This window comes from Dipodomys merriami, unplaced genomic scaffold, assembly GCF_024711535.1.
Source record: "Dipodomys merriami isolate MVZ:Mamm:240054 unplaced genomic scaffold, mDipMer1.0.p SCAF_4, whole genome shotgun sequence".
Classification (NCBI taxonomy): domain Eukaryota; kingdom Metazoa; phylum Chordata; class Mammalia; order Rodentia; family Heteromyidae; genus Dipodomys; species Dipodomys merriami.
Window position 1 is genome coordinate 60,239,357 of NW_027205603.1, and position 12,994 is coordinate 60,252,350.

The window sequence follows — 12,994 nt, forward strand, 5'->3', positions numbered from 1 at the left end:
TTTATATTTTCATCATTAGATAATATATTCCTCCTCGCAATGACAGTATTATCTTTATAAAACTTTCAGCAGTTTGATGAGAAGTACTGTGCAAGAATAGTGAACAGGAAATTATACTGATTTAAAATATTGTGCAGTGCTAGTTGTGATCTCATTACTAGTAGTGATTAAGTAAATTCTTAAGTTGCTTGGACCTAATTTTAATAAACAAAAGTGATATATTTCCTTTTGGCCTAGGTATGCTGTGAAAAAATTACAGAGACACTAAAGGGTGTCATGGGCTGAGAAAAGTCTGGGAACACCTGTGGAATAGGCAAGAAAAATATAAAACAAGTTATTTAGTTTTTCTCTTTCTACCTAGAAATTTTTCTAAATAAATAAGTCATATAAAAAGGGGAAAATATATACAAACATACATACAAAGTTTGGATTTTTATTGAAATCTTGTTAGGTATCAAACAAAATCTGCTTTCTTCAGATAAAAAATATTCTCTCAGATGTCTCCAGATATAACTGCTAAGTCTAAATTGGTCCTTCAATGTCTTATTATTTTTGTCCTCATGAAATGTTCATATACACTTAGTGTGTTCCCAAAAGCATTTTTATCGTGTAAATGACCGTACATGACGACCTCTACCACTGCCACCGCTAACAAACTTTCCTCTTGAGCCTCCACTGCCACTATTTGCACTAGCCCAAGAAGGTCCAAGTCCCCCACGACCTCTAGAAGCACGATCCCGAGGACTTGGACGGTAGCCTGTTTAAAAAGAAAAAAAAAAGGTTTTAGTTCCACCATCCTTTCTTTCCTTATTACTAAAATATTAATGTTAAGGCAACAATCAAAGGAAAGAATTATTCTGTGTCACAATAAACTCACATAAAAGCTCTATGAATGTGATAAGGACTGTCAAAGTATATACTCTACAAATGTATCCAATCTATCTATCTATCTATCAATCTATCTTTTTTTTGTGCTGGTCCTGGGGCTTGAACTCAGGGCTTAAACACTCTAACACTTGGGCCACAGTTCTACTTCCATCTTTCTTTCTTTCTTTCTTTCTTTTTTGGTTCCATTCGTGGGCCTGGGTGCTGTCCCTCAGCTCTTCAGCTCAAGGCTAGCGCTCTACCACTTGAGCACAGTGCCACTTCCGGCTTTTTTCTTTTTGCTTTATGTGGTGCTGAGGAATCAAACCCAGGGCCTCAGGCATGCAAGGCAAGCGCTCTACCACTGAGCCACCTTCCCAGCCCCTACTTCCATCTTTCTTGTGGTTAACTAGAGACAAGAATCTCATAGACTTCATAGTCTGGGCTGGTTTCAAACCATGATCCTCAGATCTCAGCCTTCCAAGTAGCTAGGATTACAAGTATGAGCCACTGGCACCAGCCAAATTGTGTGTGTGGGGGGGTGTGTATTATTTTTGTTGTTGGTGGTTGTGGGGCTTGAACTGGGGCCTGGGTAGTGTCCCTCAGCTCTTCAGCAATAAGGCTAGTGCTCTACCACTTGAGCCACAGTGCCTCTTCCGGTTTTCTAGTGGTTTATTGGAGATATTATTCTTATATAATCATATAGTTGGTCTATTTAAAATATACAATTTGGGGCTGGGAAGGTGGCTCAGTGGTAGAGTGCTTGCCTTCCATGCATGAGGCCCTGGGTTCAATTCCTTAGCACCACATAAGCAAAAAAAAAAAAAAAAAAAAAAAAAAAATAGCCAGAAGTGGCACTGTGGCTCAAGTGGTAGAGTGCTAGCCTTGAGCTGAAGAGCTGAGGGACAGCGCCCAGGCCCAGAGTTCAGGCCACACGACCGTACCATAAATAAATAAATAAATAAATAAATAAATAAATAAATAAATAAATAAATAAATAAATAAAATACAATTTGGGCTGGGTGCTGGTGGCTCATGTCTGTAATACCAGCTCAAGAGGCTGAAATTTAAGAATCACAGTTCAAAGCCAGCCCTGGCAGGAAAAGTCTGTTGAGACTCTTTATCTCTAACAAACCACCAGAAAACCTGAAGTGGCACTGTGCTTGCCTTGAGCTGAAGAGCTGAGGGACAATGCCCAGGCCTAGAGTTCAAGCCCTACAACTGACCAAAAAAAAAAAAAAAAAAGAATTTGCCAAATTAAACTGATACTGTAATAAAACCAAAGCTACTTCTGAGAGAATCACTTGGTAACGATTTTGAAAAAGAAAAAATATATACTTTTGTTATGAGAGTATATGACATTCAACAATTTGAAAAGAAGGGATTCATCTCCCCTTTCCCAGCAGAATCAAGTGGGGATAGCCATGTACCTGTAGAACTAAGTGGTCGTAATGGAGGAAGAGGGCCCCTATTAAAATTGCTCTGGCCTCCACGACTTTCATTGTAATTTCCTCGAGGAGTATTCTGAGCACTCCAACTGGACCCTCTTGTTCCCTCTCGACGACTATAATTTCCTAAAAACGAAACACAATCAAAATCTGTTTCTCTCATCTCAATTGTCATTTTTTTCCTTGTTATTCTTTTGATTGCACCAGTACTGATAGAATGAGAAAGTGGTTATGAGCAGCAGCTATCAGTTTCCATACTTTTTTTTTTTTTTTGGTCGGTCATGCGGCTTGAACTCCGGGTCTGGGCACTGTCCCTCAGCTCTTCAGCTCAAGGCAAGTGCTCTGCCACTTGAGCCACATTGCCACTTCTGGTTTTCTGGTGATTAATTACTGATAAAGAGTTTCAACAAACTTTTCCTGCCAGGGTTGGCTTTGAACTGCTATCCTCAGGTCTCAGCCTCCAGAGTAGCTAGGATTACAGGTGTGAGCCACCAGCGCCCAACTGGTTTCCATACTTTTCCTGCCACTTATAGTTAAGTGATCTGATCAACTGAATGACAATATTTTCTTTGGTAAATCAGGTTATTAGCAGAACCTACAGTATGGGGTTGGTATGAGGCTACAACATGTTGCGCTTGTAATTGTTCCTGATATCCATTAATGTAGATTCCTATTTTCTTCCATATATATCCACCTAAATCAGCAGGAATAAAAACATATCATCAGTCTGCTAGTAAAGAGCAATTTCTAAAACTGGTCATGGTGAAAGATGCCTGTAATCCTCGCACTTGGGAAGTTGGTGTTGAAGGATCATGAGGTCAAGGCTGGGTTAGGCAACATATAAAAACCTTGTTTGAAAATAAAGACAACAGGTAAGGGAAAAGGCATGTATTACACAGAACTATCTTAAGGAAACTGATGAAAATTAGTTCAATTGTGAAAATAATGTATGGGTATTACTCAGAATATATTTCCAATGTAAGAAGGAAAATAACTTGCAAAATTGTTCTTTGAAATCACTAAAAACACAATACAGCAAAGGCTAATAACTAAAAAAGGTTCATAGGGTTTTCTTTTCTATTTTTCTATCCAGCAGAGGACTCTACAAATAGTACTATTTGTCTAGAGACAGCTCAACTTTAAACACAAAAAAATAGTTTCTCTGTATCACCCTTTATCTGAATCACAAATGATAACATTCCAATATTCTAACCCATTAGAATACATACATACATAGTTACCTTTTGAAGCAGGTGGTGTGAAAAACCTATTCTGACTATGAAAAGCACCTCGTCCTCCTCGATTTCCTGAAAACCCACCACGGGAAGAAATCTTCTGTGATACTTTGAGTGGCCGTTTTGGTGGAGGTATTCCATCTTGAGGGACCACTTCTTTACTTTCAGCTGCAACGAAGTCATCCACATGCATAGAAGGAGGTCTACTTGTGTTCTGTTTTCTCTGACGAAAAATATCATGGGGTCGTATACCCTGTCCAAAACCTCCCCTGCCCCTTCCTCTTGGTGGTGGCACAACATGAGCTCGTTTGGCAGGTTCAATATATTCAGATTTTCCACTATGAAAGCAAAAACACTCCATTAAAAAAAAAGTTTTCCTATTTTTGGTAAAAATGTATTAAGCCAACCTTTGCAATATTAAAAACTAAATTTCATTATTTTCTTATTCCAATTCTGTAAAATCTCTAAGTTTTATTACTTCTGGAATAAAATAACATACCTAAGACTAGTGCTCATATTTTAAGGGTAAAAATAACTTTTTTTGTGTATGCTGATATCAGGACTTGAACTTAAGTCCTCATGTTCTCTCTTTTTCTTTTGCCAGTCCTGGGGCTTGAACTCAGTCAGGGCCTGGGGACTGTCCCTGACCTTCTTTTGCCCAAGGCTAGCACTCTACCACTTGAGCCACATTCCCAGCCCCAATCCTCATGTTCTTTATCTCCTTTTTTTGCTCAAAGCTGGTAATCTACCACTTGATTCATTCTCCATCCCAGCTTTTTTCTGCTGATTAATTGAAGAGTCTCTCAAGACTTTTCTGCCCAGGCTGGATTTGAACAGTGATTCTCAGATCTCAAATGCCTGAGTAGCTAGGATTACAAGTTTGAGCCACACAGGGCCTGGCATAAATGACAAATTTTAAAAGCATTCTGAGGGGTTAGAAAGGTGGCTCAGTGGTAGAGTGCTTGCCTTGCATGCATGACGCCCTTGGTTCAATTCCTCAGCAACATATAAGCAGAAAATGCCGGAAGTGGGGCTGAGGTTCAAGTGGTAGAGCGCTAGTCTACAGCTGAAGAGCTGAGGGACAGCACCCAAGCTTGATAAGAAATGTACTCATGGTCTGGGAAGGTGGCTCAGTGGTAGAGCACTTACCTTGCATGCAGGAGGCCCTGGGTTCGATTACTCAGCACCATATAAGCAAAAAGAAAAAAGAGCCAGATGTGGCGGTGTGGCTCAAGTGGTAGAGCACTAGCCTTGAGCTGAAGAGCTGAGGGATAGCGCCCAGGCCCAAAGTTCAGGCCCCATGACCTGACCCAAAAAACAAACAAACAAAGAAATGTAAAAAAAAAAAAAAAAAAAAAGAAATGTACTCATTACCTTACCCATGTAATTGTAACCCCTCTGTATGGTATTTTCACAATAAAAAAATTAAAAAAAATAAAAGCTGAGCTGGGAACTTAGGTGATGGTGGTGGTTCACACCCATAAAGCTAGCTAGAGGCTGAGATCTGAGAATCATGGTTTGAAGATGGATTAGGAAAGAAAAAGTCTATCTGTCTCTGTTGTTTTTGTTTTGCTGTTTAGTTGTGGGGCTTGAACTCTGGGCCTGGGTGCTGTCCAAGCTCTTCAGCTCAAGGTAAGCACTGTACCACTTCAGCCTCAGCGCCACTTCCTGTTTGCTGCTCGTTAACTGGAGATAAGAGTTTCATGGACTTTTCCTGTCCCAGCTGGCTTTGAACTGTGATCCTCAGATCTCAGCTTCCTGAGTAGCTAGGATTACAGGCGAGTAGCTAGGATTACAGGCATGAGCCACCACCCAGCTTATCAGACTCTTATCTCTAATTAACTACCAAAAAGCTGGAAGTGAGCTATAGCTCAAGTGGCAGAATGCTAGCTTTCAGCAAAAATGCTTAAGGACAGCAATCAGGCCTTGAGTTCAAGCCCCATGACGAGCTGAGAGAGACAGAGAGAGACAGATAGACAGACACACACATACATACATACACACACACAAACAAACACAAGCAATCTGATACACTAGTTCAAGCTTTCTAAATTCTGGTAAATAACAGAGGCTGGGAGTAAATTAGTGATAGAGCAATGATTAGCAAGGGCAATGATTTGGGTTCAATCCCAAGCACCAAAGGAAAAGAAAACAAGTAACAAATATACTATACTCAAGGTTAGCTCAAGTGCTAACCTTAACCAAAAAAAAAAGCTCAGGGACAAAGCCCTGAGATCAAGTCCCAGGACTAGCACCAAAAAAAAAAAAAATTACCATTCAAGTGTTGTGTTGTGGCTAATGTGTTGGTATGATTCAAGTTCATTTGTTGTCTCACAGATGCTATATCAACTTTTGTTTTTTTAAGAGTTATGCATCTTGGGGGGGGGGGGTCCAGTCGTGGGGCCTGAACTCTGGGCCCGGGCACTGTCCCTCAGCTCTTCAGCTCAAGGCTAGTGCTCTACCACTTGAGCCACAGCGCCACTTCCGGCTTTTTTCTTTTTGCTTATGTGGTGCTGAGGAATCGAACCCAGGGCCTCAGGCATGCAAGGCAAGCGCTCTACCACTGAGCCACCTTCCCAGCCACTTATGCATCTATCTTAAAATAGATTAAAATAAGACTTTAAATGGAATGAATTTTACCTTGAAGTTATAAAGGTTTCATGCTTATGCTTCCCAAGTTTGAATCCTTTAGTAGTCTTGGTTCTCCCTGGAGATGATGGTTCTGACAAAAATGAGCGCTCTAATTCTGAGTGCAAATCAAAGTCACTACAACATTTCTCAGACAGCTCAATCAAGTCAACCTTTACCTACAGTCATAAAAAAAGATACAAAATACATCTTCAATGTAACTTTTAATAAAACATTTCACTATAAATTTATAAATGATATTTAACTCTCATAGTGAAAAATTGATAAACTTACTTCTCTCAGTCACCTTTTTTCAGAAAGTAACATCACTATTAGTTAACAAAAACAAAAATACCTTATGAATTCTGCCATTTATTTATAGTGGCATGACTTTGCAAAGCAGAACTATAAATCTAGAAGACTTCTGTTGCCTGGCAGAATGATTCAGGACTTTTCTCTATAAATTAATAATGTGATAACCGCAGAAATTTCCAAAAAGAATCTGAAGATAAGCCAGGCATTGGTGCCTCATGCCTGTAATTGTAGCTACTCAGGAAGCAGAGATCTTATGATCTTGTTTTGAAGCCAGCCTAGGCAGAAAAGTCTGTGACACTTTTATCTTGTGAAGAGTTTTTGGCAAAAATCCTGAGTAGAGGTTTGGCTCAAGTGGTAGAGTGCCAGCCTTGATTGAAGTTAAGAAAAAATGAGAGGCCCTGAGTTAAATCCCCAGAATTAATACCAATAAAACCAATCTGAAAATAATGTACTCTGTCACCTTCTATAGTCACTCATCCTTTCTAAAGATTCCCAAAAGTTCTATCTATTTGCTGCCATTCCAACCTAACTTTTGTTGTTGTTTTCCCATTGACACCCAAATTTATACTTGATTTTCTTTTCTTTTCTTTTTTTTTGGGGGGGGCCCAGTTGTGGGGCCTGAACTCTGGGCCTGGGCGCTGTCCCTCAGCTCTTCAGCTCAAGGCTAGCGCTCTACCACTTGAGCCACAGCACCACTTCTGGCTTTTTTCTTTTTGCTTATGTGGTGCTGAGGAATCGAACCCAGGGCCTCATGCATGCAAGGCAAGCGCTCTACCACTGAGCCACCTTCCCAGCCCCAATACTTGATTTTTTTAAAAGGGAAAGTAGCCACCAAATATATACATATACATACATACATACATACATACATACATATATATATATATATGTATATATATATATATATATAGTCATTAGCTTATATAAAATATTTAAGATGTGGCTAGCCAGGCATTAATGGCTCACACCTATAATCTCAACTACTTAAGAGGCTGAGGGTCTGAGGATTTTGCAGTTCAAAGTCAGATGGAGAGGCCAAATCCTGCAAAGTCATCTCTAATTAACCACCAAACACCAATACTTGGAGAAGTGGCTCAAGTGGTAGAGTGCAGGCCATGGGTGAAAAAGCTAGGAAATTGTTCAAAGCTCTCAGTTCAAGACCAATTCTAGTACAAGCACAGAAAAGAAGGGGCTGGGGAAGAGATGTGGCTAAAATAATTTGCCTTTTTTTTGTCGGTTGTGGGGCCTGAACTCGGCCTGGGCGCTGTCCCTCAGCTCTTCAGCTCAAGGCTAGTGCTCTACCAACTTGAGCCACAGCACCACTTCTGGCTTTTTCTGCTTATGTGGTGCTGAGGAATCGAACCCAGGTCCTCATGCATGCAAGGCAAGCACTCTACCACTGAGCCACCTTCCCAACCCAAGATGAATTGTTTATATGTTCCCAAACTGAAAGCAGATATTACTATTGTTTCTTTCCTTAAACCCAATGTAAGAACTGAACTGTTGTAGGATACTTTATTCTGTACCCTACCAATAGAGCTCCCGAGTACTTATACAAAAATGTGATTTTTCCCTGAAAAACAACAATCTTAAATTACAAATAAGATTAAAAAGAAACAAAGAACCAAGCACTAGTAGCTCACATCTGTAATTTAGTTACTTAGCTGAAATCTGAGGATCTTGGTTCAAAGCCAGCCTGGGCAGTAAAGTCTGTGAGATTCTTTATCTCCAATTAACCATCAAGGGAGCTGGAAGTGGAGCTGTGGCACAAGTGGTACAGCACTATCTTGAGCAGAAAAACTCAGAAACAGGACCCAGGCTCTGAGTTCAAGCACAGGAAATGAACAAACAAACAAACCAAAAAAACCCCAAAAAACCAACAACAAAAAAAAGAAGCAAACCATAAAAACTTAAGCTCTGAACTGGGTGACAGTGGCTCACAGCTATAATCCTAGCTACTAGGAGGCTTAGATTTAAAGATCATGGTTTAAAGCCAGTCTAGGCATGAAAATCCATGAGACTTTCATTCCAATTAACCACCAAAAATCCAGAAGTAGAGCTGTGGCTCAAGTGGCACTAGCCTGGAGCAAAAAAGCTATGAAACAGAGAGTCCAGGTTGTGAGTTCAAGCCCAGGACTGGCACAAAAAAAAATCAATTAAAACAAAAACCAAAAAATTTAGTTCAAGATATTGCTAAGTGAGTACCTTAACCATCACATAAGTATGCAAACTACTGGAATGTTAACACACAAAAGAACAGACAAATATCAGTAACTTTAAAAAATATTTAGTAAAAAGGTCCTTTATACCAAATCCAGATCTGTTTCAATCTCTTCAGCCTGAAATGGAGTGAAGTACATAGATTTCAACTGATCATCCATAACATCAGCTAGCACGTATGCAGTCCTACAACATGAAAAATATTTGCTGAAAAGCACAATGCCAAATCAAATGTATTAGTCTACACTCTAAGTAAAGTCTATAGAAGGAACAACCTAAAATATTACCCAACAAACTAAAATTAGCACTGAATAGACAAAACCTATTCAACCTATTGTACAACTAAAGAAAAAAACTTTTTAATTAAAAGTTTTTTTTAACTTCAAGAATCACATGTCCTTAGGCCAAGGGTGGTACTACTCAAGTCATAGAGTGTTTGCCTACCCTAGTCAAAGCTCTGGGTTCAGTCCTTAGCACCACCAAAAGAAAAAGAAAAGGTATCCTTAAAAACCAATTACTTGAAAAATAATTGAGTTTATTTCAAAAATAGCAAGTGTACTGCGTTGTACCAACCTGTACAAAAACTGTCCAAATTTGAATTTTCTAAATACAGAGACCAATTCTGACACATTAAATGGTCATTATGACTACAGTGCTCTGAAGGTTAACGTACTGCTATCTTCTACTAAACCAGGGAGTAATAAACCTTGGCCCAAGCTGTTTTTGTACAGTCTGCCTACTAGACAGTTTGTATATTTTAAAGTTTTTCTTAAAAAACAAAAACCTACAGAAGAGTATGTAATTCAGGCTGTACATGACGTAAAAAGCCTGTAAAAAAAGAGTTTTCAGCCATTCCATACCTATCTACTCAAACAGAAAACACTACTTGTTTTTTTTACCTATTGTTAAATAGATTCTGAAGAGATTCTGGCGCTGAAAGTATTGGTTCTACATCTTGGTCACTGAGAGGTAAGGGGTCACCTGTTGACTCTAGCATTTGCTTAAGTCCAACAACATTGTCCAACAAAGAATCCAGATTGTCATCATCTTTTGAATGTTCCTAGATACAAATAAAAACAGGATAAGAAGATGCAAATAAAACTTTGACATCTGTGACCATAATCTACTGATTCATTAAGAAATGCTGAATTTTCTCACTACTAAAAACTTTGGAATATCAAGAAATTATTAACATAAAGTTAAGTATATTAAAATAAAACAAACACCAAAATCCTTGTTACTTTATTTCTAGACAATGGCAGCAGGAAATTCTTTTGTTCAAAGAAAAGGCAATTCAAAAAGCACTGCCTTCGTTTACTTCTTAAGATTCATAACAATATGGAGATTTTACTGGAAAATAGTAACTCAATGAGTTATTTGAAGTGGTATAAATATTTAAAGGTTCTATTATTTTTAAAAAGTGACTATGAAAAATTTGTACTAGTCAAACTGAAAAGAAAATATGCCTCAGGAATGCTGTTTTCATTTTGGTTTTGTTATTCTTTTTTTTTTTTTTTTTTTTACCAAAACAAGCTTCTCTAGTTCAAGGAACAAATTTTCTGGACTGTCTTCTTTGCTTTGTAGAAGCTGTTTTAATTCTGCAGCATTAATACTCATCGTCCGTGATGGATGAGCTCCATCTACTTCCATGAGACCACTATCATCTCCACAACATCCCTGTAAATGTCACACATAAGTTAAATTTGAGAGCAGAAAATTTTGCAAAGATGCTTCCAAACTTAATCAGATACTTAAGCCATTTGCTGCAACCTTCCCCTCAATATTACGGTTATACGTAAGTACAAATGGCTAGTTTTTAGAAAGAATTGGCTGAAAGCTGAAAGTTTTCTTTAAACAAAACTCATAAAACAAAACAGGTAAACATATACATTCAATCTACTAGCACCAAGATTTCTAAAAAAAAAAAAAATCAGTGTCAAACACATTGATATTTGTAGGACACAACATACTGACTGATGCTCTGGAGCCAATAAAATTCCTGTTGTAACAAAGAACTGTAAAAACATGAAATTGTATTTCTGTAAGCAAGCAAACAAAACAGTAACTATCACACTTATGACAATATTTTGTCATAAAACCCAAGTGTTTTCTTATCTCAAATCACTCATACTGTCACATATGAAATGACTTACAGTATACATATCACCCATGATACATGTAGCCTAATTTTAAAATGGCTTAAAATTAATATGACCTTCTAGAATTAAGCTCATACAGAAAAGGCAAACCCACCAATCTAGATGCAGGATTTAGTACATTTAAATTGACACAAACAACTTTGCTTGAAGCTCTTATAATTTGTCTTATAACTGATAAAATGCCAATGAGGGATAAAAATTATTCTTAATCTCACTAGCCAAGCATCAGTGGCTCATGCCTGTAATCCTAGCAAGTTAGGAGTGAGATCTGAGGATCAGAATCACGGTTCAAAGCCAGACCAGGCAAGAAAGTCCCTAAGACTCTTATCTCCAACTACCTACCAAAAATGCCAGAAATAGAGCTGTGGTTCAAGTGATACAGCACTGGAATTGGGGGGGGGGCGGGAGGGAGAGAAGGAGAAAGACACAGAGAGAGAGAGACAGACAGACAGAGAGACAAGCTAAGGGGGACAGCACCAAGCCCTGAATTCAAGACCCACAGCAGGCCAAAAAAAAAAAAATCTCAAATTGATACAACAAAGCATACTTGATGATTTCAGAAAACATTAGACTTAGAAAGTGACTCACACTGTGTTAGGAAGAGGTTATACAGTTTTAATAAGAAATTAAATAGGTCTGCGAAGATGGCTCAGTGGTAGAGCACTTGCCTTGCATGCATGAGGCCCTGGGTTCCATTCCTCAGCACCACATAAGCAAAAAAGAAAAATGCCAGAAGTGGCGCTGTGGCTCAAGTAGTAGAGTGCTAGCCTTGAGCTGAAGAGATGAGGGACAGCACCCAGGCCCAGAGTTAAGGCCCCATAAACGGACCCCCCCCCAAAAAAAATTAAATTAAATAAAGTCTGTAAGGGTTATATTTACTCTATGGCAAAATAGGAATAGACTCATAAAATTATCTAGCCTATGCTTTACTTAAAAATAATAATAAAGCTGGGCCCAGTGGCTCATGCCTATAATCCAAGCTTCTCAACAGTCTGAGATCTGAGGATTGTATTTCAAATTCAGCTAGGGCTGGAAAGTTCATGACACTCTTATCTCCAATTAACCACCAAAAAAGCCAGAAGTAATGTTGTAGTTCAAGTGTAGAGGACTACCGTTGAGCAAAAAAGCTCAGGGACAATGTCCAGGACTCTTTAAGTTCAAACCCCAATACTGGCACCAAAAAAAAAAATTTTTTTTTTTTTTTGTCGGTCGTGGGGCTTGAACTCTGGGCCTGGGCGCTGTCCCTCAGCTCTTCAGCTCAAGGCGAGTGCTCTACCACTTGAGCTACAGCGCCACTTCTGGTTTTCTGGTGGTTTATTGGAGATAGGAGTCTCACAGTCTCTCCTGCCCGGGCTGGCTTTGAACCGCAATCCTCAGATCTCAGCCTCCTGAGTAGCTAGGATTACAGGCGTGAGCCACCAGCACCCAGCTTCCAAAAATTTTTTAAAAATAAATAGTTATAGTGATGATGATGATGATGATGATGATGATGATGATGATAAACTGGGCACCAGTGGCTCACACCTGTAATCTTGGCTACTCAGAAGGCTGACATCTGAGGATCACAATTCAAAGCCAACCTGGAGGAAAGTCTGTGAAACTCTAATCTCCAATTAACCACAAAAATCCCAGAAATGTCTGTTTCTCAAGCAGTATAGTGCTAGCCTTGAGCAGAAAAGCTCAGAGACCACACCCAAGCCCTGTGTTCAAGTCCCAAAATATAAGTAATTAATAAAGTAAATGAGTTAAAAAGAGTGTAAACTAGATCTAAAATACACTACAGCATGACAAATTACATAGAACTCCAGGCATTCACACACAGGGAGACTAAGGGGGCTACTCTTAGAGGAGGAACCCAAAGGCCTAAGTCTCTGAACATGTAAAATACCATTATTAAACCAATTCCAGAAAATGGAAACATGGGGTTTTGATAGTGGTGGTGGCAAGTAGTGATGGTGTTGTTTTTGCTTTTTGTTGTTTTATTTGTTATTTTTTCTGTCTTTTGAGAGGGTAAGGGGTGCAGAAATGAAGAAAACACAGAAGAACTAACGCAAGCATGGTACTTAGTGGATACTACATGGAAAACGAACTATGCAACTTGTGCACAGGGGCAGGAGGGAAAAAC

The 12,994-nt window shown here is 39.0% G+C and overlaps 1 protein-coding gene across 2 annotated transcripts in view; it reads right to left on the reverse strand.

Annotated features, from left to right (window-relative positions):
- Positions 1-417: 417 nt before the first annotated feature.
- Positions 418-12,994, reverse strand: part of Virma (vir like m6A methyltransferase associated) — a 73,493-nt gene continuing 60,916 nt past the window's right edge. Inside the window, exons 18-24 of one of the 2 annotated variants that reach the window (XM_069991080.1) lie at positions 10,235-10,387; positions 9,610-9,770; positions 8,800-8,896; positions 6,188-6,354; positions 3,554-3,885; positions 2,295-2,438; positions 418-757 (exon numbers count right to left, since the gene is read on the reverse strand). In XM_069991080.1, coding sequence (XP_069847181.1) covers positions 603-757; positions 2,295-2,438; positions 3,554-3,885; positions 6,188-6,354; positions 8,800-8,896; positions 9,610-9,770; positions 10,235-10,387 — 1,209 coding nt within the window. In that variant the 3' untranslated portion in view covers positions 418-602. The remainder of the gene's footprint in view (positions 758-2,294; positions 2,439-3,553; positions 3,886-6,187; positions 6,355-8,799; positions 8,897-9,609; positions 9,771-10,234; positions 10,388-12,994) is intronic. The other variant, XM_069991081.1, reaches the window with a different exon arrangement.